The sequence below is a fragment of the Gopherus flavomarginatus genome, chromosome 11 (assembly GCF_025201925.1).
Source record: "Gopherus flavomarginatus isolate rGopFla2 chromosome 11, rGopFla2.mat.asm, whole genome shotgun sequence".
Lineage (NCBI taxonomy): Eukaryota > Metazoa > Chordata > Testudines > Testudinidae > Gopherus > Gopherus flavomarginatus.
In genome coordinates, this window is record NC_066627.1 from 626028 (window position 1) to 649159 (window position 23132).

Here is a 23132-nt window from a genome sequence, read left to right on the forward strand (position 1 = left end):
CGCACAGTCAACCTTTGCCAGAAGATGTTGTGAAGGACAAGACTATAACAGGGTCAATAAAGAACTAGGTAAGTTCATGGAGGACAGGTCCATCAATGGCTATTAGCCAGGATGGGCAGGGATGGTGACCCTAGCCTCTGTTTGCCAGGGACTGAATGATAGGGGATGGATCACTCCATAATTGCCCTGCTCTGTTCATTACCTCTGAAGCACCTGGCACTGGTCACTGTCAGAAGACAGAATAGATAGACCTTTGATCTGACCCAGAGTGGCCGTTCTTATGTTCTTATCTATCTATCTGTCCCCGTATGCACCCATCTATCTATCTCTCCATCCATCTGTCTATCAAAACCATCCTTGTCTTGCATCTGCGGGGTGGCCACACTGGTTACTGGAAAAGACGATTTACACACGGATTGGCTAGTAAAGCAGAATGTGATTTAATCATCTCCCACCACCTAGCGCGAATTCGGAATTAATTTGTAAGGTTTCACTGCGCAGCCCGATAACTTCCTCCCTTTCACAAGTCGCCAGTGAATTCTGCGGAGAACTCCCTTGGGGAATGTGATGGAGACAGTTTCCTGGTTTCACTTGCTGGGAACTCGGGCCGTCTCCCGCCAGGGATCGGTGCAGTACAAGCAAAAGTCGTCGCTGTTTAGACATAATGACACCCCGGTCTGCGGATTCGCCTCCCTGTTAGTGCAGGCTGGTTCCCCCGAGCCCGCCGCCTGCGCAGCCAGACGCAGTGAGGCAGTTACCCAGCAAAGCAGAGCGATACAGAGAGAGAGAAAGGTGTTTACGCTCCTCCCCGCCAGTCCCTCACACCTCCAGCTCCGGCAGCAGCATCTTTGCCTGTTCTTTAGTCCTCCCCGCTATAGGAAAGGGGCAACGCTTCTGTCTCGCCCATTTCAGTAGAGGCAAGGCAGCGAGACTAGGGCTGATCCCCGGGAGGAGCAGAGACACCAAGATTCCCCTGTGACGATGGTACCGGTGCTGGGCTCGGCGCTTGTGCTGGTTTTTGTTTCAGGTCAGTAAGTTCCCAAAATGTTCCAATCTCTCTCTCCCCTTCCGCGTTCTCCCTTCTGAGCTCTTCTGACCACCCCACAGTCACAGGGAGAGGACGGGGTTTGGCGACATAAAAAATTAATTCTGTGCTGCGGTTTCTCTCCTAGGCGCTTCGGGCAGAGCCGAGATCCGGCAGCCGCGCTCCGCAGAGCGCTCGGAGGGAGCCGAACTGAACCTCACAGGCTCTCTCGGGTCTATCATCACTGAAACTATAGTTTGGTACCAGCGGCTCCCGAACCGAGGGCCCCGGTATATAGTCTCGGGGTACCAGGGAATCTTTAATAGCATCAACCCAGAGGGAGCTCTGCATATTCCTGAAGACAGAAAATCCAGCACATTGTCCCTGCGCAGGGCGAGGCTGGCAGATGCAGCGGTGTATTATTGTGCTCTGAGCGACACAGTGTGACAGCCAGGGGCGGCCTCCGCACAAATGGGGGGGGGATGTGGGCTGTGTTTCCGGGAGGTGGGTGGAGGGTGAGAAGCAAGGGTGATCGGAGAAGAAAAAAGAAATTAATAAAACAATTAGGGCCAAATCTACAAAGGTCTCTGTGCGTCTAATTATTAACCGAGGCGACTAGTGAGATTTGATGCGTTGGCAAAGCTCTAAGAAAATCCTCTTCGGAGAGAAATCTGAAGCCCAGTAAAACGGTAAAACCATGGCACAAGCAAACCAAAAAATCCCTTTGCACATCTCCAAAGATAAAGAACACAGCCCCTTCGCCCTGCGCAGGGTGCGGCTGGCAGACGCAGCCTGTCTTACTGTGCTCGGAGAGACACAGTGGGACAGCCAGAGGCAGCCCCCGCTCACGTACAATCAATCCCCTACTGCGGGGCTGGGTGCTCGTGTGTGTCCGTGAGGCGGAAGACAAAGGGGCGCTGGAAGAGAAAGGGGAAGGGCGACAGGGCCGCCCGGGGGGGGGGGGGCAACAGGGGCAATTTGCCCCAGGCCCCGGGCCTCTCAGGGACCCCCACGAGAGTTTTTCAAGGCCCTTGGAGAGGGGTCCTTCACTTGCTCCTGGGGTCCCGGAAAACTCTTGTGGGTTCCGGGCACGGGAGCTTCTTCCGCTCCCGGTTTTCGCCGGCGGAGAGTCCTTCCTCTCCGGGACCTGCCCCCGAAGTGCCCCGCAGACCCGTGGCAGAGCCCCCCCGCAGGCGAATTACTTTGGCGGTGAGTCCCGCTTCTGCGGAATTTGGTAGGGGGGGCGGGCTTGGTAGGGGGGGCCCGGGGGGGCCCGCCCGCGGGTCTTCAGGGCACTTTGGTGGTGGGTCCCGAACGAAAGGGTCCCCCGCCGCCAAAGACCCCAGACCCCCGGAATCCTCTGGGCGGTCCTGGGACCTTTACTGGGAGAAGATTTAATATATGAAGATATGCCTATCTCATAGAACTGGAAGGGACCCAGGAAAGGTCATCAAGTCCAGCCCTCTGCCTTCACTAGCAGGACCAAGTACTGATTTTTCTCAGGGCAGGCTCTAGGTTTTTTGCCACCCTAAGCAAAAAATTTTTGGCTGCCCTCATCTGAGCCCTGGGCTCTCACCCCTCCACCAGTGCCCTCTGCCACCCACATGCCCTGCCACCCCAGCTCTGGGCTCTCCCCCAACCACATCCCTTTCCACCCACAACCCTGCTACCCCAGCCCTGCCCCCACCAGTGCTGACTCTGCCCGCTCTCCCCTCTCCTCCAGCTGGTCAGGTCTGGCAGGGTCGGGGTAAGCAGCAGGGATCCTGGGCCATGCCTCAGCAGGGTCCCTCCGGCCAGGGCTTCTGTCTCCAGGACTGGCCGGGACATGGGAGGGCAGAGCTGGGGGACTGCCCCGGCAGGGGGCTGAGAAGCTGGGGCAGGGTAGCCCCAGGGAGAGCAGAGGCCCAGAGAGCAGGATGCGGGGCCCACATGGCAGTGCCACACCTTCTATGGCCCCGCTGCTGCTGCTGCTGCTGCTTCTGGCCATCCTGCCCCAGTCCCTGGGCAGATCAGGCTGCTTTGCTCAGCCCCGGCTGTGGCAATGGGAAGTGAATGCCCTGTGGCATCTGCAGGTGGCTCCCTCTGCCATGTTGGGTGTCCCCTAGCCTGAGTGTCCCCCGCTTGGAGCCTGCCCAGCCCAGCCACAAGGTGCGGATGCTGCTCACCCGCGGCATGAACCGCAGTGACCTGAGGGTGCCCTCATGCACAATGTGCTGCTGTTGCCAGGGCTGAATCTAGGCTTTTGCCACCCAAAACAAACAAAAAAAAAGATGACCAGAATGCCACCTATGAAAATATGCTGAGATCCAATGGCTGGAAACTGAAGTAGGACAAGCTCAGGCTAGAAAGTAGGTGAAAATTTTCAAGAGTGTTTCAGTTACTCATTGCATCAACTTATCTAACGAGGTGGTGGGTTCTTCATCACTTGGATGGTTCAAACCCAGACTGGAATTCTCTTTCTGAAGGACACACTATAGCTCAGGCGTAGGGAGCACTGGCTGAAATTCGCTGGCCTGCGTGATACAGGAGAGCAGATCACATGATCATAATGGTCCTTTCTGGCCGTACAAATCCATGAACCTGCTGAATAAATCCCTGGTTGTGAAGGCTGGAATTGTCACAGGTTCCTCATGGTACTAGGCACCCACATTCTATTGAAATTCAAGGGAGATTTAAGTGCCTATCTCCCAATGGCTCCTTTGAAAATCATAGCTGAAAATGTTCAGTTGATCAGCAAAAAGGCCTTTGCACCATTCAGGTCTTACTTCAGCCCTCAGTGCATGGACTTAATCAGACAGAATTGGGGCAAACACCACTGTATCCTAAGAAGAGTTAGGCATAACTGAAAAAATAGCTCCCAGAGGCATATTGATACTGGAATTTTCAAAGGACGATCAAATCCCAATTAACTTAAAAGAGATTTGGGCACTGTGACGAACTGGGAAAGTTCTTAATGTTTTCTCTGAGTACTGTGTTGGTGCCTCAGTGTCCCCATGGCAGTTCTTAAGTATCTGGCAAAGCAAAGGGCCAGTGCACCTAAATGCCTGGCACTCTGTCTCCTAGCAACTGATGGCCTGGGCCCCTCCTCTGCAAAGGTGCCAGCTGAAGGTGTTGGAGACAAAGGGATCAGGTGACCTCCTGGCCTGGGAAAGGGGCTGAGCAGAGAGGAGGGGCTGGGAGGGGTTGTTAGTCTGGAGCTGGCTGAGGGCAGACGTGGGGGTCAGGCTCACTGACCCCCAAAATGGACCCGGCCGAGGGGTCCGGTTCTCTGTACCTACAAGCTCTGTTTTAGACCCTGTTCCTGTCATCGAATAAACCTCTGTGTTACTGGCTGGCTGAGAGTCATGTCTGACTGAAAAGTGGGGGTGCAGGACCTGGTGGCTTTCCCAGGACCCCGCTGGGGCGGGCTCGCTGTGGGAAGCGCACAGAGGGGCAGAGAATGCTGAATGCTCCAAGGAGAGACCCAGGAGGTGAAGCCGTGTGAGCTTCTTGCTCTGAACAAGTCTGCTCCAAGGGAGAGGAGGCTCCCCAAAGTCCTGCCTGGCTTGGTGGGGAGCAGTTCCAGAGCATCGCCCGGTGACTCCGTGACAACTGGTGGCAGCGCTGGGATGTACTGCACCCCGTGAATGGCGCTGCTTGCAGTAAGTGACTGGGGAGCAGTAAAACAAAGGAGGGATAATGAGGACCAGGAGTGCTGAAGGCTCAGAGAGGGATGGTTTCAGGGGGCAGTTAACCTCTGGGAGTGTGTGACCAGCGAGAAGGACTGTTGGAGTAACGGGGTCCCCCTGAGGACGGCAGCGAGCAGTCTCAGGGGCAGAGGAGCTTGCCACTCGACCCTGGGAGAGAGAAGGATTTTTGCAGTAGCAGGTTCTCCTGGGGATTGCAGGAGCAGTCCCGGGGCGGAGGAGTCTGCAGCTCGACCCTGGCAAAGAGGTGGTGATCACGAGAAGGGCTGGCACACCAGGGGTTCTTCCTGGAAACCATGGGAGAGCCAAGAGCACACAGGCCTGTGAGTCCAGAGCCACTTGGGAATGGTGAAGTGATGGCCTATCACCATCTCCTTAAGAAGGACATTGTGATCCTGTGCACAAAGAGGGTTACGCATGGGGACGTTCACCAAGGCACAGTTAATCGTGCAGTTGGAGGAGGAGGAGGACCACTCTGAGGAGCAGATTCCTGACCCCGATGGGGCTACAAGAGAATCTGGGAGCAGCTGGAGCAGCAGCCAGGCATTCCCGAGAATCTGGTCCCCAATCAGACGAGGGTCTTCATGATTGGGCTTCCCATAAGGGGATCGGAGACGGATGGGATGGGAGCAGAGCCCGAGAGAGCAAGAGGACCGTGAGAGAGAGCAAGAGCCCGAGGAAAAGCTGCAGGAGAAGCAGCAGCAGCGTGGACTGGTGATGGTGGAGCAGAGAGACATAGGGGGCTGCCCAGGGGTCAGTGGGGAAACACGCCTGCGGGGGCGAGACCCTGGGACAGAGGGAACTGTGGTGGTGCAGCCCCAGATGCTGAGGGACTGTGGGACCTGGGTGAAGTTCCCTGGGGTGAAGCCCCTCGCCCTGCCTATGGCCCAGATCCCTGTGCAGATCCAGGAGGGGTCGGGCTGGCTGGTCGTTGGGGTTCTCCAGGATATCGGCTGGGAGGCCCTGTTGGGGGCTGACTGTCTCCCCATGGGACAGGATCCAGGCCCCGCTCCTGTAACGGCCGAGGGTTTGAATTCAAATCCAGGGAACCAATTGGCTAGGATGGAAATGGTTAGTGAAAATGCAAATAACCTGGCTGGCAGGAGGGAGGGGCTGCAGGGCTCAGGATACCTGCCTACCTGTAACCAGCCCCCTGGGGCTGAGTGGGAGGGAAAGATGCTCCCCACTCCCCTGCACACCGGAGACGGGGTTCACGCTGGCTCTGATGCTGGGACCAGAGCAAAGAGCTCGCTGCCTGGCCCCACTGGGACAGCAAGGGCAGCACTGAGCACGGGGGGAGCTGAGACCCCAGCTGAGTGGGGGGACACCCAGGCAGGGCAGGTCAGGTGCCAAACAGGTTTGCCTGGTCCAGACCTGCTGCTGGGAAGTGATTACACAGCAGGGAGGAAGCTACCAGGGACAGGGCTCAGGGGGGCTGTGACCCCCGGCCCAGCCAGCGAAAGGGAGCAGGTCCCACTCCCTGCCCCAGCCGCTGAATTCCAGACCGAGCTGCAGAGGGATCCCTCCTTGGAGAAGCTGAGGGAACTTGCTGGCCACAGCGCTGCAAACCCCCTTGGGGAAGGCTGCAGGGAAAGAGTCCTGCAGGAGAAGGGATTCCTGTACCGGGAATGGGCTCCCGAAGGGGAAGTAGAACTGGGGGGAATTGGGAGGCAGCTGGTGGTGCCCCAGGAATCCACAGGGTTCTTCCCGTTCAAGCTGCTGGATGGGAGGAGAGTGAGGGGACCCCTGGACCCGGAAAGGAAGGATTGGGAGGAGAAGGGGGAAGACCCCCTGGGGGATCTCTTCCCTGAGGTGGGAGCCAATCTCCCCATCAGGTGTTCCCCATTCAGAGTCACTGGGAAAGCAGCCCAGAACCTGGAGAGAGAGGTCAAGGACCTGCTGGCTTTAGATGGGATCCAGCTGTTTTACAGCCCATGGGCCTCACCCTTGGGGCTGATCCCCAAGGGAGACAGGATGATCTGGTTTTACGGGGGCTATCAAAAGCTTAAAGCCATCACAGTGTCTGGTGCCAACCCCATGCCTAGGCCTGGGGAGATTCTAGACAAGCAGAGGGGGATGGAGAACTTGGCCCGGGCAGACACTGATAACATGTGCATCTTTAGCCAGACCTGGGAGGAACAGGTGTCCCAGGTGAAGAGGGGGCTGGGCTGCCTCAAGGAGGTGGGACTGACGTTAAAAGCTGGAAAGTGCAAGGGGGGACGGCAGAGGTGTTGTGTCTGGGCCACAGAGTGGGAAGCGGCTGCCCAAGCCCAGAGCTGGCAAAGGCCAAGATGGGGGCTCTTAACCAAGGGAGCCCGAATCACAGACCAGAGGGCTGGGAAAAGACCCAATCCCAGCTTGAACCCCAGGGGTACTGGGGTGGCAAAGGGTGTGGGCTACATAAACCTTCCCACATGCGGTCTGCAAGTGCCATCAAGCACACCCGACCTAAGGGAGGGTGTGAGACTGGACTTTCCTGGTGTAACTCACACCAAGAGATGGGAGAGATGCTGGGGCATCCATGGGAACCTTGATGGGTTAGAACTTCCCCAGGTCACTGGCTGGAGTGACCTCGCTCAGTTCGGTCTCGAAGAGGGGAGAGATGTGACGAACTGGGAAAGTTCTTAATGTTTTCTCTGAGTACTGTGTTGGTGCCTCAGTGTCCCCATGGCAGTTCTTAAGTATCTGGCAGAGCAAAGGGCCAGTGCACCTAAATGCCTGGCACTCTGTCTCCTAGCAACTGATGGCCTGGGCCCCTCCTCTGCAAAGGTGCCAGCTGAAGGTGTTGGAGACAAAGGGATCAGGTGACCTCCTGGCCTGGGAAAGGGGCTGAGCAGAGAGGAGGGGCTGGGAGGGGTTGTTAGTCTGGAGCTGGCTGTGGGCAGACGTGGGGGTCAGGCTCACTGACCCCCAGAATGGACCCGGCCGAGGGGTCCGGTTCTCTGTACCTACAAGCTCTGTTTTAGACCCTGTTCCTGTCATCGAATAAACCTCTGTGTTACTGGCTGGCTGAGAGTCATGTCTGACTGCAAAGTGGGGGTGCAGGACCCGGTGGCTTTCCCAGGACCCCGCTGGGGCGGGCTCGCTGTGGGAAGCGCCCGGAGGGGCAGAGGATGCTGAATGCTCCAAGGAGAGACCCAGGAGGTGAAGCCGTGTGAGCTTCTTGCCCTGAACAAGTCTGCTCCAAGGGAGAGGAGGCTCCCCAAAGTCCTGCCTGGCTTGGTGGGGAGCAGTTCCAGAGCATCGCCCGGTGACTCCGTGACAGGCACCTAACTCTCTTTATTTGTTTTGGAAATCCCATCCTGAATGCCCAAACCCCATTAATTTTAGGTATTACTTAACCTGCCTACTCTTAGGCAGTCTTCACTCTTACAGCCTGCGTTTTCAAATCACTGGGAAATATAAAATGGATTGAAAGTAGAAGGGTTCCCATAACCCAAAATCAAAAGTGAAATAACAGAAATGTTTTAAGACCCAGTGTGTTTATTTGTACACGAAATTTAATAAAAGTTTAACCTGTTGTCACAGAGTCAGGGGGAGTCAGGGCCCGGCACCCCCGGCTTCCTATGATTCACCAGGATTCTCAGCCAGCCAGTAAAGCAGAAGGTTTATTTAGATGACAGGAACACTGTCCCAGACAGGTCTCGCCGGTACAGACAACAGGACCCCCTTTAGTTAGGTCCATCTGGGGCTCCTGGGGAGGCCACAGCCCCATTGGGAGGCCCAAGCCCCATTGGGGTGCCTCTCTCCATTTCCCAGCCAGCTCCCAACTGAAACTCCCTCCAGCCTCTCACTCAGTCTCCCCTTGGCTCCTCCTCCAGCCTTTGTCCTTTTACCAGTTTCCGTGGAAGAGATGTTACCTGGCCTCCAACCCCCCACCTGGGTTCTCAGGTTCCATGCTCAGGTGTGCTCCCTTCCCCAGTGCAGGCCATCCCAAACTCCCCTGCAACCTTGCCAGGTTAATACTCCCCACTCAGCATCCACATAACCAGTGGTGAGCTGGAGCCGGTTTCCACTGGTTCACGGGAACAGGCTGTTAAATTTAGAAGTCCTTTTAGAACCGGTTGTCCTGCGAGGGACAACTGGTTTGAAAAGGGCTTTTAAATTTAACCAAAGCCCCAGCAGCTCTCTGCCCTTGCCCCGGCCCCAGCTCACCTCACTCCGCCTCGGCCTCCTCCCCTGAACGCTCCCGAGGCTTCTTCTCCCCTCACCGGCTTCCCACGAATCAGCTGTTGGCGTGGGAGGCCTGAGAGGGCTGAAAAGGAAGCAGTGGCTTCCCGCAGGTGAGCTGGGGCAGGGAGGTGGGGGTGCGAGGAAGGCTCCAGGCTCCGCACGGCTCCGTCCTGGCCCCTGAACCCATCCCCGGGTGGTGCGGCTCCAGCCAGGTCCCGACCGCGGCCAGCCAGGAGGCGTGGCTCTGGCCTGACCCCTGGGCCTGGCCGGCTGCGCAGCGCGGCTCTGGCCCCGGCCGAGCACCCCAACTTTGGTCCCAGCCCCGGCCAAGTGGCCCAGCCGGGCCCCGGCCCGGCCCCCATCTCCAGGCAGTGCAGTAAGGGGGCAGGGAGCATGGAGGGGGTGTTGGATAGATGGCAGGGGAGTTGGGAGGTGTGGATTAGTGTTGTGGCGGTCAGAGGGCAGGGAACAGAGGGATTGAATGGGGGCAAGGGTCCCGGGGGGGCAATCAGGAAGGAGCAGAGGTTGGATGGGGAGGCAGAGGGCAGTCAGGGGACAGGGAAGGGGGTTGGATGGGGCAGAAGTCCCTGGGTGGGCATGACCCCCTCATGGGGTGAGTAGGAGGGAACCGGCTGTTAATATTTTGGCAGCTCATCACTGCACATAACACATCAAGAACTTTTCCACTTCTTCACATCTCTCCCCCCTTCGAGACCGAACTGAGCAGGGTCACTTCAGTCAGTGACCCGGTGAAGTTCGAACCTACCTAAGTTCCCCTGAATGCCCCAGCATTCCCCCCGCTTCCTGGGTGAGAATTACACCAGGTCCTTCCAGTTTTTCCCCCCGCCCCCTTAGGTCGGGTATGCTTGAGGCAGTCATGGTCTGCAGGTGTGAAGGCTTATGCTGCTCGTGCCCTTTTTCAACCCCAATACTCCTGTGGTTCAAACTGGGCTGGGGTCTTTTCCCAGTGTTCCAGTCTGGAGGGCTGCGATTCAGACTTCCTTGGTTAAGAGCCCCCTTTTTACCTTGGCCATCCTCTGGAAAGGATCCTCTGTGCTATGAAAGGATCCTAAGGCTGTTTTCCCCTTCTCCAAGGCCTTCCTCACCCTCCGGCAGGGGTCAGTACTGTCAGACATTAGTAAAGACCCCAGGCCAGTAAAAGTTCCGTAGCAGCCTCTGCTGGGTACGCCAGGTTCCCTGGTGCCCTGAGAGGGGGACGTCATGGGCCCGGCACAGCTGCTGGCAGCGATACTTCTGGGGTACCACCAGCTGCTACCTGATTCCCCATGACTTTATTTCCCCTGGGGAAGCCCATTCTCAGTATAGGAACCCCTTCTCCCACAGGAACCTTTTCCGGCAACCTCCCCCCATGTTCTGTACCACATTGAGATCAGCCAGGTCCTTTAGCTTTCGCAAGGAGGGATCTTTCTGCAGCTTGGCCTGGAACTCAGCAGCTGGGACAGGGATGGAGACCTACTCTCTCTCGCCGGCTAAGTCTGAAGCCACAGACTCCTTGAGCTGTGTCCCTGGGGTTCCCTCCCCACCGGATTAGGGTCCTGCACCTTGGACAAGGTACCCTCCCCAAGGTCAAGGCGCAGTGTCCCTTGCAGGCTTGGGCTACGGGTCACTACCAGGGCACCCTGGGGTTGCTTGGCCAGTTCTCCATGTCCCCCCCCATTAACAACTCAGTGGGCAAATGGTGGTGCACCCTCACTTCCCTAGGGCCCTCCTTGTCCCCTATTTCAACTGTACCTGTCATAGGTTTCACCCCCACTCTGAACCTTAGAGTATAGATGTGGGGACCTTCATGAGAAGCCCTAAGCTTAATTACCAGCTTAGATCCATATGCTGTCACCATCCAAATATTTGAGTTATTTGGAAAACTCTGTCTTCCCCCCCAAAACCTTCCTTTCCCCGGGTAGCCTTGAGAGATTCCTCCACCAATTCCCTGGTGAACACCGATCCAAACTCCTTGGATCTTAGTACAAGGAAGAATTACTCTTTCCCCCTTCCCCCTTCCCCCCACCGCCACCAATCCCTGGTGAGTCCAGATCCAATCCCCTTGGATCTAAAAACAAGGAAAAATCAATCAGGTTCTTAAAATAGAAGGCTTTTAATCAAAGAAAAGAAATGTAAAAGAAAAAAAAACTTCTGGGAGACAGCATACAAGCTGATCTCACAGACAACAGATTCAAAACACAGAGGATGTTCCCCTGGGCAAAACCTAGTACACACAAGAATACCCAATTTGATTATTCCCCTAATGCCAAGACAAGTTACAAAAGAAAATAAACATAAAGCTATTTATTCTTTTCTAAAACTTACTACTCTGATAAAAGGCTGATTCCTTGATCTTTTCCACTTTGGCTGAAACTGAAACTGACTCCAAACAAAGGAAACTTCCCTCCTTTCTTTTGAAACATCTTGTTCCTCCATTGGTTACTCTAGTCAGGTGACAGCTAGGCTAGGTGAACTTCTTAACCCTTTACAGGTAAAAGAGGTATTAACCCTTAACTATCTGGTTATGACAGTATCCTTGCCACGGGCACTTTGAATGGGGTCCTGCCCAGCCCCTTCAGGATCAGATAGGTGGAGGGCATCACCTGATCTGGAGCTACCACCTCAGGCCAGGTCAGTGTCACCTCAGCACCAGTGTCCCAGTATCCAGAGACTTTCCTCCCATCCACCTGCAGGGGAACAAGGCACTCGCTCCACAAGGACAACCCTGTGCCCACTCTGTAAATGGAGAACCTGGTGTCTGGAGCATCCAGCTCTGCAGAGGAGTTGGCCTGGAGCCCTCCTCTCTCCTGAGCAGTTGATAAGCTGCCAGCCCCCCTTGCCTGGGAAGCCTGCCTCTCGTCCAGCTGGGCCTTTACCCAGTTAACCCTCTGTGGGTCTGTTCTGTTCTGTCTGTCCCTGAGCCTGGGGTACTGGGTCCGTATTTGGCCTCTTTGGCCGTAGTAATAGCAGCCCATGTCCCATTGGTCCCCTTGAACAGGTTGGTTGGCCCTGATGCCGGATGTTCTCCTTGGGAGAGGGTTCTTCATGTTTCCTTTATGGGATGTTCCGGGATCACTCTCTTTCTGCATCATGGTGTGTCTGTTCCTTTGGGACTCTTCCCTGCCACCCCCTGACTGGCTCTTCACAAACTCATTGGCCAGCCACCGGCATGTCATGGGTTCTCTGACCTTTTGTCCCTCAACCACAGCCTCAGGTCTGATGGGCACTGCTCATACAGTTGCTCTAGTACGATCAGTTTAAGCAGGTCCTCCTTCGTCTGGGCCCCATCTGCCCACTTGCTGGCGTACCCCTTCATGCAGACGGCTAGTTGCAGATATGAGACCTCCTGGGTTTTATACTGACTCCAGAACCTTTCCAGGTACATCTCAGGAGTCAGCCCAAACTCACAGAGCAGGGCCTGTTTGAATAGTTCATAGTCCCCTTCCTCCATCCCTTCCAGTTGGTGGTACAATGCCATGGCCTTAGGGTCCAGTAGGGGGATAAGAACCTGGAGCCTGTCCACAGGATTAACCTGGTGCAGCTCGCAGGCCAGGAGGTCATTCATGTCCTCCCTCTCCTTACGCTGGGCCAGGATGCCTTTATCAAAGCTCTTTGCAGTCCTGGGTCCCCCCCTCACTCACCACAGCTGGGAGCTCGCTGATCCTCAGCCTGGCCAGCTCCAGCTCATGCTGCCTCTGTCTCTCTTTCTCCTCCAGTTCACTCTGCCTCTGTCTCTCTTTCTCCTCCAGCTCATGCTCCATCTGTTTTTCACGATCCTCCATCTCTTTCATTTTTAGCTCCCTCTCCCATTTCAGCTGCTTCCGCTCCATGGATGCCGAGCGTCGCCGGGAGGATCCCCTTGTGGCTGGTGAGCATCACTGGGAGGATCCCCTGCTGGCCAGGGGTGTCACGGTGCCCTCAATATTTGCTGGGCTCCTCCCCACTCTTGCTCTAGGCATAGGAAGAAGGGGTCTCAGGAAGCCCTCTGCAGCTGGCTGACCACTCCCAGCTGGGACAGACACTGGTACCTGTGCTGCATCTGCCAGGCTGCTTCCCTCAGAGACAGGGATCAGTTCATTCAAGCGGTCTCCCTCCTCCAGCTGAGCAATCAGCTGGTCTTTGATGAGCCTCCCACTGCACAGCTCCCTCTGCTTGCACAGCTCCACCAGGTCACACTTAAGGCTCTTGGCATACATCTTCCTGCTGGCCACTCACAGGCCTAGGTGCTCACCCCTTCCCACAGTTTCCAGGGAGACCCCTAGTGTGCCAGCCTTTCTCAAGTTCACCACCTCTCTGCCAGGGTTGAGTTGTAGACTCCTCCGCCCTGGGACTGCTTGCTGCAATCCCCCAGGGGACCCTGGTACTGCAAAAATCATTCTCTCTGGTCACACACTCCCAGGGGTTAATTGCCCCCTGAAATCATCTCTCTCTGAATCTTCAGCACGCCTGGGACCCATCAATCCCCCTTCGTTTTACTGCTCCTCAGTCACTTACTGGAGGAAGCACCGTCCCCGGGGTGCAATAGATCCCACCTCTGCCACCAGATGTCACGGAGTGTGGGGGGAGTCAAGGCCCTGCACCCCCGGCTTCCTGCGATTCACCAGGACTCTCAGCCAGCCAGTAAAGCAGAAGGATTATTTAGACGACAGGAACACAGTCCAGAACAGACCTTGCCGATACAGACAACAGGACCCCCTTTAGTTAGGTCCATCTGGGGCCCCCGGGGAGGCCACAGCCCCGTTGGGAGGCCCAAGCCCCGTTGGGGTACCTCTCTCCATTTCCCAGCCACCTCCCAATTGAAACTCCCTCCAGCCTCTCACTCAGCCTCCCCTTGGCCCCTCCTCCAGCCTTTGTCCTTTTACCAGTTTCCCTGGAAGAGATGTTACCTGGCCTCCAACCCTCCACCTGGTTTCTCAGGTTCCATGCTCAAGTATGCTCCCTTCCCCAATGCAGGCCGTCCCAAACTCCCCTGCAACCTTCCCAGGTTAATACTCCCCACTCAGCACCCACATAACACATCAAGAACATTCCCACTTCGTCACACCTGTCCTTGTCTGGAAGAAAATAGCAGGTTCATAATGAAGTGCTACCACCTAATGGCCATTTCATCTAGCGTTCACATCTACAGAAAATTTGTATGAAATTGTTATGAAGTTCTCCACCACTGTTCTGCTAGACTGATGTCAAATATCAGCATAAATCCTCGTGTCATCCTGGACGTTTGACCTGTAAATTAGACATATAATCCAGTATATTCTGGAGACAACCACATACCACTGACTCGCACAAAATTCACTCATAGAGTCAAACTTACACACATCAAATTTACTCCCGCTCTCTTGGATGAGGCTGTTGGAGGAGTCCCTCTGGCCAGGGTTGCAGAGCGGCAAGAAGGCAGTTTATCTTGGTGCCTAGCAAGCAGAGGCAGATATGGAACCTCAGCCTGGGGTATGTGTCATGTGATGAATCTGATGCAAAAACACTCAGGCAGAGACGAGACTGGGAGCCAGTGTATCCCAGTGCCTTGAATGTCTCAGGTGTCAATAAATTAACGCCACTCAACTCAGAGCCATGAGACTGAAAATGTCCTTGGGTCTTTCTTCACTTCTAATGTAAGTCTGTGCTCGGAATACTCTGGCCTCTTCCAACTCAGCTGCTTCACTTCTGGGATGTTGAATCAGAAATGGCTGAAGCAGCATTTGATTCAGGGTTTAGGAAGGTAAAGAGTTACTGCACACATAAAGAGAGAGGGGGATGCCAACTGGAGGCATCACTGTTCTATTTCAGTGTTTGTAGTGATTTGGAACATTCGTTGGCATTTCTTACCTCCCTTTTTCAAGACTTCAGAAGAGCATCAAGAGAAAGAGAGAGAGAGATAGGGAGGGAGAGAGATGGAAACTGTGCATTTTACAACAGATTGATGTATGGATAGATGATGCAGAGAGAAGGACAGATGGCATTGATAGATAGGATAATTAAGAAATTAGAGAGAGGCAACAGAAGAAAGAACGATACATAGAAAGACTGGGAGAGAGACTTAAGAACGACCATACTAGGTAAGACCAAAGGTCCATCCAGCCCAGTATCGTATCTTTCAAGAGCAGCCAATGCCAGGTGCCCCAGAGTGAATGAACCAAACAGATAATCACCAACTGATCCATCTCCTGTCGCCCATTCCCATCCTCTGGCAGACAGACAGACATGAGGTTAAACAGGTGCTGTAATACTCTGATATACATCTCTCTAATGCTGTCATTTTATTTCCCTGCAGTCTCCGGCTGTGAGTCCATGTTGGTTTAGGGACCCAAGTCATGGGTTATGTGGGAAGGAGATGTCTTCACTGTGACCTAGACTTACACCGGTACTTACCAAACCTTCCAGTGGTACCAGCAGCTCCCCTGGAGTGGGCTGGCCACCTGATGACTCTCAATGCTAGGGAAACAGTCACTGATGGGTGGTTCATGGGTGAGCGAATGGAGGATTTGAAAAGCAGCTCTCAGCAAACGGCATCCACTGGGAGCTGCGAGTGGCCGTACCTGTGGATGCTCAGGAAAACAAAGTGCCTTGCAGCCCACCAGGGGGTTACCCTGAACAAGCCACAGACAAAGTTTGAGAACCCCTGATCTAGACCATCCCTGACAGGTGTTTGTCTAACCTGGTCTTAGAAACCACCAATGATGGAGATTCCACAACTTCGCTTGCTAACTTATTCCAGTGGTTAACAACCTGACAGGAGTCTTTTCCTAATGTTAACTGTGATGGGGCAAGGCCAGATGGCTATAGAAAATTAGTGGGAGATAGATATTTTAGCCCCAGGTTAAACAAATCCCTGGTACCAGGATAAGTAAATGGCAGCCGCTCCAGGTCAATTAAGACACCTGGGACACATTTTGTATTTGTGCAATTGATTCCAAATGGAGTACTTGGCATTTACCCATATTGAATTTCATCCTATTTAATTCAGAACACTTCTCCAGTTCGTCAAGATCTGAACTCTAATTCTGTCCTCCAAAGTGCTGACTACCCCTCACAGCTCGGTATCCTTTGCAAACTTTATAAAGGCACTCTCTGTGCCATTATCCAAACCATTTATGAAGATACTGAATAGAATGAGACCCAGAACAGATGCCTTTGTCATATGCCTTAATAACTCGACTGTGAACCATATTTGATAACTATTCCCTGAGTACAGTTTTCCAGCCAGTTGTGCACCTGCCTTGCAGTAGGTTTGTCTAGGTCATTGGTTCTTGAACTTGGTCTACGGCTTGTTCAGGGTAAGCCCCTGGCATGCTACAAGATGCTTTGTTTACCTGAGCATGCACAGGTATGGCCACTCACAGCTCCCAGTGGCCACGGTATGCTGTTCACAGCAAATGGGAGCTGTGGGAAGCGGTGGCCTGGACCGTGCAGCTTCCCATGGCTCCCATTGGCCAGGAACGGTGAACCATGATATTGAAATTAAGCTTACTGGTTTATAATTCCTCAGGTTTTCCATATTGCCCTTTTTATAGCTAGGTACTATATTTGCCCTTCTCCAGTCCTCTGGTAGCTGTCCAATCCTCATAGAATATCAGGGTTGGAAGGGATCTCAGGAGGTATCTAGTTTAACCCCCTGCTCAAAGCAGGAGTGATACCCAGACAGATTCTTGCCCCAGATCCCTAAGTAGCCCCCTCAAGGACTGAGCTCATGACCGTGGGTTTAGGAGACCAATGCTCAAACCACTGAGCTATCTCCTCCTCTCCTCCATAAGTTATCAGAGATAAATTGCTAATGGCTTCAGCCAATTCCTTAAGTATTCTAGGTTGTATTTCATTAGGCCCTGCTGTCTTGAAGACACTAAACTTGTCTAAGTAATTCTTAATTTGTTCTTTTCCTATTTTAGCCTCAGATACTACCCCTTTTACATTGATGTTCACTATGTTAGTTGCCTGATCACTTAAATTTTTTTTGTTGGAAACTGAAAGAAAAAAAGTCATCAAACAATTCAGCCATTGCTGCATTTTCTGTTATAGTCTTTCCATCCCTACTGAGTAATTGGTATATCCTGTCCTTGGTCTTCCTCTCTCTCCTTATGTAATTGCCAAATACTGCCTTGATATCCTTTATGATCCTAACTAGTTTAATCTCATTTTGTGCTTTGGCCTTTCTAATTTAGTCCCTACATGCTCTTGATTTTTCAATATTCATCCTTTGTAATTTAATCTAGTTTCTACTTTTTGCCTGACATTTTATTTTTTGAGTTTCAGGTGATTGACGACCTCCTGGTTAAACCAAGGTGGCCTCTTACACAGTTCCTAACTTTCCTATACTTTGGGATAGTTTACTCTATTAATATCTCTCTAAAAAAATCTGCAAACTCTCCTGCTCTCTTTTTCCGCATAGACTTGCTTCCCAGTGGCTCTTACTTACCAATTTTCTGTGTTTTCAAGAGGTTAGGTCTCAGCTTTCCTAAATTGGCAGTGGTCTATTAGAGTTAATGGGGCTATGTCCCCAGCTGGTTTAAATCGGCGAAGATCCATTGGAGTAAACGGATGGTGAAGCTGTGCATGGTTCGGTATCATTTCCATGATAAAAGCTGGAATTCCCCTGTATTAAAGAATTTCTCCCCCCGCCTTTCTCTACCAGGACAGCAGATGGCGCTAGAATGCTCACAATCCTCACCTGCGAACCCGGGATAATTCCGCCAGTTTGAGATCTGGGCTCGGCTGTCCTCAATGAACCCAGCCCAGCCCAGGTCACCGAGCTGCTGTTCCGCCCCGGGGCAGACAATGAAACAGCAGCCTCTGTAGGCGGAGAATCCTTCCCCTGAGAAGGGGGTAACCTGAGGGGAGGGAGAATTCTCGTTTCCGCCGGTCTCCTCCCTGCAGACCTTTCTCGGATTGACTCTGCCTCGGAATATTCCTCTGCCAGGGAGAGAAGAAACGGAGCTCGCCATGGGCTCGGGGAGAGGAGCTGCTCTGTGGAGCCTTCTCCTCACCTTTGCGTTTCTCTGTGAGTGAAACAAATGTTTTCTCATTCTAAAGGGTAAAAAGATGCAGAATCTTGGAAGTCAGTGAAGGGCAAGATCTCTTATCTCTTCTTTCCTCTGCCAGCAGATTTCTACCTATCTCTCTATCTATCTATCTAACCAGCTACTGCACACGTCAGGAGGGAGGGGTCTGCCAATGGGCCATATTTCAGCATCTGATCTATTTGGACAGTAATATTGCTTTGGAGTTATTTGTTAGCATTTCTTGTCCTGCCTTTAAAGATTCGGGAAGAGAACAGAGAGAAATATAGAGATGTAGATGGAAAGATCTGTATCGATATATATATATACATAACCATGTAGAAATAGATACTGGGGATAGGACAATAGTGATGGATGGAGGCTGCAGAGGGAAGGCCAGGTAGATAGATCCATAGATAGACAATGTAACACACTCATAATCATTATTTCACCTGCTATTATTTTATTTCCCTCCAGTTTCCTGCTGCGAAGCCCAAGTGGTTCAGAGCCCTGAGTCGCTGGATACTGGGGAAGGGAAGGTCTCCACCATGTCATGCTCCTTCACCAGCGCTTTCCAAGCCTTCCAGTGGTACCAGCAGCTGCCTGGGCAAGGGCCGACTCATCTGCTGACTGCGAGCTCTAATGAGAATGCCACTGTGGGGCGGTTCATAGGTGAGCGCCTGGAAAGTGGGAAACGCAGCTCCCTGCACATCACCGACTCCCAGCTGGGGGACTCAGGCAGCTACCTCTGTGCGGTGAGAGCACAGTGACACAGCAGAGCTGGGCTCAGGGCAAAAACTCTCACCCTCTGTCAGGCAGCTTAGGAGAGGAGATGCAGGGGCAGTTCCCCAGATGGTTTAAAGCAGCATAATTCCATGGCAGCCAAGGGGACAGATCCTCAGCCGTTATAAATGAAAACAGCTCTAGTGGAGTCAACAGGGCCACATCGCCAGGACCAGGGGACTAGAAGCCAGGTCTTCAGATCATGGGACAGCTGTGTGAAGATCAGCATAAATCCGGAGTCACTCCACATGTGTTCATTGTGGTGACTAGATTACAAGAAATCCGAGACATAAATTCATTTTATTTCCTTTTCTTCCTACTGATACTTTCTCAAGGAAAGTTCATTACTAAACATAACCAGTGGGAAACCATCTTCCCTTAACGGAGCGAAATGCAAAATATCTTTGGCTTCTAAGCTGTAGGATCACCCACCTTTCAATAGCAACAAAAATAAACAAAACTAAACTACCCCCCTCCTTCCCTTTAGAACAGGGGTGGGCAAACTTTTTGGCCCAAGGGCCACATTGGGGTTGCAAAATTGTATGGAGGGCCTGGTAGGGAAGGCTGTGCCTCGCCAAACAGCCTGGCCTCTGACTCTTACCACTTCCGACCTCCTGACTGACCCCCTCAGAACCCCTGACCCACTCAACCCCCCTTGCTCCTTGTCCCCTAACAGCCTCCTCCAGGGACCTCCCCCATTCAACCCCCCCTGCTCCCAGTCCCCTGACTGATCTGACCCCTATCCACACCCCCTCCCTCTGACAGGTCCCCCGACTCCCACGTTTATCCAACCCCCCCGTCCCCCAGAACCTCCGCCCATCCAACTGCTCCCTGTGCCAAGACTGTCCCCTGGGACCCTCCACCCTATAACCACCCCTCTCCCCCCCTTCCCACATGGCTGCGGGGAAGGGAAGGGGGGAGCCTCCCCTGATGGGAGCTCAAGGGCCAGACAGGACGGGCTAGCGGGTCGTTGTTTGCCCACCTCTGGTTTACAAACCGCGACTCCTCTGTGGAAGCCAGAACTCCTGCTCCCCCGTATCCCTGTGCAGTTCACACAAGAGCCCGACAGAGGGCGCTGCGGCACCGACAGGAACGCTCCAGAATCGAGACCACTTTCTGGTGTTTCTAGACATCTAGTTCTCGCTCCATCTCCTCCCCACGCCGCGCCCCCGCCCCCGCCCCCTCCAGGGCCCTGCCAGACTTTTAGCCGAGCAGCGGAAAGGCAGCTACCAACCAAGCACAGAGAGATTTGATGCCTGACGCCAGGAGTCACAATTTAATTCGGAGCAGAAGCAGCGTTCCCGGATTCCTTCAGCCCTCATAAGCCAGAGCTCGGCTTCCCTCTGCGGGGAAAGGGCCTAATTCGTTTCTCCTGACACGGCTGGGGGTGGAGGTGCCTGAGTGGAGAGAAAACGGAGCCGCTCGGTGCAGAAGCGCAGAGACACCGAATCTCCACAGAGAAGATGCTTAAAACCCGGGTCTCCACGCTTGTGCTGATCCTTGTTTCGAATGAGTCAGATTCCCAGGTGGCATTTCTGGGCATTATCCCTCCCCCTACTTCCCATATTTATTAATTTTCACCTGTGTCCGGGTGTCCTTCTAGATGACACTTCACGCTGCTGTTGATAGTTTCCCTGTCTATGTCTGGGGGATTTTCATGCTCTGTTATTATTATTTTTTTCTCCCAGGCGGAGCAGTGGACACGAAGGTTTCTCAGCCTGCTGCGCTGTCTTTCCTGGCAGGGGGCAGGGCTGACCTCCCCTGTAACCACAGTGTCGCTGCCTATGACAGAGTTATTTGGTACTATCAGAGCCCCAGAGCTGCTCCTCGAGCTGTGATCTCTGGCTACAAGTCCGCGAAGATGTCGGAGAGGTTTGAACTGTCCATTGACCCCTCCCGCCGGTCTGCCCCGCTGCGCATCACCAAGTTGGCGGTGGAGGACTCAGGGCTGTATTTCTGCGCCATGAGAGACACAGCGACAGGAAATGCAGGGCCTCTCAGGCCGCCTCTGTCAATTCTCACTGAGCAGGTTCTAATGGCCTTGAAAGCGGGGTCACAGTCTCTTCCCCAGAAAATGTCTCTCTTGAGGGGAGTGACTTTGTTGCTGACATTATGTGAGTAGCCGTATTTGAACCCTCCAGGAATCTGGAAGAAGGGATGGCGGGAACAGACCCTGGTGGTTTGCCTCTTACTTTGCTCCGTTGAGTTGTGCTGGACCAGAGGGAGAGATTTAGGTTTGCTGCTAGTGGAATGTGATGCTCAGACACGCTGGGGATGGGCGAGTGTTGTAAAAAACCCTAAAGATAAGGTCGTTAGCTAGCAAGCTCAAATCAAAGCGAGACAGGGTATGTTTGCTCTACGTGGAAATTACACCTTCCGCACCCAATGTAGACATACACATAGACAGGTAAATGGACAGAGAGATTGCGGAATCTCCATCACTGAAGGTTTTAAAGAGCAGGTTAGACTAACAGCTGTCATGGATGGTCTGGAGATCACACTTAGTCCTGCCATTGAGTGCAGGGCACTGGCCTCCACCACCTCTCGGGTTCCCTTCCAGTCCCACGATTCTGTGATAGAAACTCCAATGTTCTCATGACACAGCATGAACCTGGAAGCAGGACCAGTGGCTATGGATTGAGCTCTCTGAAATTATTCTTTTCTCTGTTAAACTGCTTAGTAGGGATCTTTGTGAGGTTAATGAAATCTACATAAAGGACGAGAAGGGACTGGGTGTTGACACTAAGGCCTCCATGAAATGCATTCTCCGCCGTGTCTCCTTTCCTAGGTGCCCTTGGCAGAACTGGTACCAAGCAGCCCTTCACCACAGAAACGTCTGAGGCAGGAAACCTGAACCTGGCTTGCACTTACCCCTTTGTTACAGACGAACGGATTTTCTGGTCCTGGTAGTTCCCGATCCGAGGGCCCCAGTATAGAGGGCGCGGATACATGGAAACTGTTCATAGTCCCGACCGAGAGGGCGCCTTGCACGTCTCTGGGGATAGAAAATCCAGCAGCCTGTCCCTGAGCAGGGCGAGGCTGCCAGATGCAAAAGTGTATTACTGTGCTCTGAGAGACACAGTGTGACAGCCAGGGACGGCCCCACTCGATTAATATCCCATTCTGGGGCTGAGCAGTGGGGGTGCCCAGAGAAGGGCAGAGGAGGATCCCGCCCAGAGAGAGAGGTGAAATGACTCAGGTCTTTAAGAACAGCACAAGGACACTTACAAAATCCATGTATAGATACACTGACTCCTCCCCCCACAGTCAATCCATTGCTGTGTCAAGGTGTCAAATCTTCAGTCTTTCAGGTGGAAGTCTGCCCTATCCTGACGGGTACAGTACACTCAGACTGTATCAACACCAGGAAGTTTCATTAGTTTCATACCATAGGTGTAAAGTGATTTAGTTAAACCAGTGAAGGGGTGTGAAAATACTAAAGGTGACTATGCAACAGGATTACCACACTAAGATATATTGTACACTCCATACCCGCAAATCTACCCGCATTTCCCTTCAATACATCCTATTTCATCACCAGAATAAAATTTCCCCATCACCACAACACTATTTCCCATCAATATAACCCATTGCCCATCAATTTACCATATTTCTCAAAAATAGATCGTATTACCATCAGCATCCTCATGTTTCCCACAAATATACTCCTATTTCCCATCAATGTACGCTGTATCCAATCAGTGTAGCCCCATTTCTCATCAATGCATTTACCCCCCCAAAATACCCTATTTTCCTAGCGATAGGAATATCTCCTATTTATGATCAGTATACCTATCATAAACAGATAGTTAAGGGTTAATAGAACAGGAGTACTTCATGTCTCTTTTGCCTGTAAAGGGTTAACAAGTTCAGTGAGCCTGGCTGTCACCTGACCAGAGGACCAATCAGGGGACAGGATACTTTCAAATCTTGAGGGAGGGAAGGTTTTGTGTGTGCTGTTAGTTTTTGGTTGTTGTTCTCTCTGGGTTCTGAGAGCGACCAGAGGTGCAACCAGGTTTCTCTCCAATCTTTCTGATACAGGCTCTTATGTGCTCGGAATAGTAAGTACTAAGTAGATAAGGCGAGTTAGGTTTATGTTTGTTTTCTTTATTTGCAAATGTGTATTTGACTGGAAGGAGTTCAAATTTGTATTTTGCTGAAAGGATTTTAATTTGTACTTGTTTACCTAGGCTGGGAGGGTATTTCCAGTGTCTATAGCTGAAAGACCCTGTAACATATTCCATCTTAAATTTACAAAGATAATTTTTACTGTTTTTCTTTCTTTAATTAAAAGCTTTTCTTGTTTAAGAATCTGATTTTTTTTTTTATTCTGGTGAGACCCCAGGGGACGGGGTCTGGATTCCCCAGGGAACATAGGAGTGCATCCCTGACCATCCTGGTTAATAACCATTGATTGACCCATCTTCCATGAACTTATTTAGTTCTTTTTTTCAACTTAGTTATACCTTTGGCTTT

General features: G+C 52.7%; 2 protein-coding genes, 1 long non-coding RNA gene and 3 gene segments (V, D, J or C); 5 read left to right on the plus strand and 1 right to left on the minus strand.

Annotated features, from left to right (window-relative positions):
- Positions 1 to 1484, plus strand: part of LOC127031402 (uncharacterized) — a 119427-nt gene extending 117943 nt beyond the window's left edge. The window contains exons 2-3 of the mRNA XM_050918176.1: positions 975 to 1027; positions 1173 to 1484. Of these exons, the coding sequence (XP_050774133.1) occupies positions 975 to 1027; positions 1173 to 1471 (352 nt within the window). The 3' untranslated portion in view covers positions 1472 to 1484. The remainder of the gene's footprint in view (positions 1 to 974; positions 1028 to 1172) is intronic.
- LOC127031408 (T cell receptor alpha variable 27-like) overlaps positions 1 to 20582 on the plus strand; it is a 125980-nt gene extending 105398 nt beyond the window's left edge. The window contains exon 4 of the V gene segment in view: positions 20529 to 20582.
- LOC127031398 (uncharacterized) overlaps positions 1 to 23132 on the plus strand; it is a 414252-nt gene that overhangs the window by 253164 nt on the left and 137956 nt on the right. For both annotated transcript variants that reach the window (XM_050918174.1, XM_050918173.1), the window contains one exon: positions 52 to 68. In XM_050918174.1, coding sequence (XP_050774131.1) covers positions 52 to 68 — 17 coding nt within the window. The remainder of the gene's footprint in view (positions 1 to 51; positions 69 to 23132) is intronic.
- LOC127031428 (uncharacterized) overlaps positions 1 to 23132 on the minus strand; it is a 298017-nt gene that overhangs the window by 161716 nt on the left and 113169 nt on the right. The window lies entirely within an intron of this gene.
- Positions 1 to 23132, plus strand: part of LOC127031404 (T cell receptor alpha variable 38-1-like) — a 255799-nt gene that overhangs the window by 40388 nt on the left and 192279 nt on the right.
- Positions 17514 to 23132, plus strand: part of LOC127031421 (T cell receptor alpha variable 27-like) — a 73800-nt gene continuing 68181 nt past the window's right edge. The window contains 2 exon segments of the V gene segment in view: positions 17514 to 17875; positions 18351 to 18545. Of these exon segments, the coding sequence occupies positions 17818 to 17875; positions 18351 to 18545 (253 nt within the window).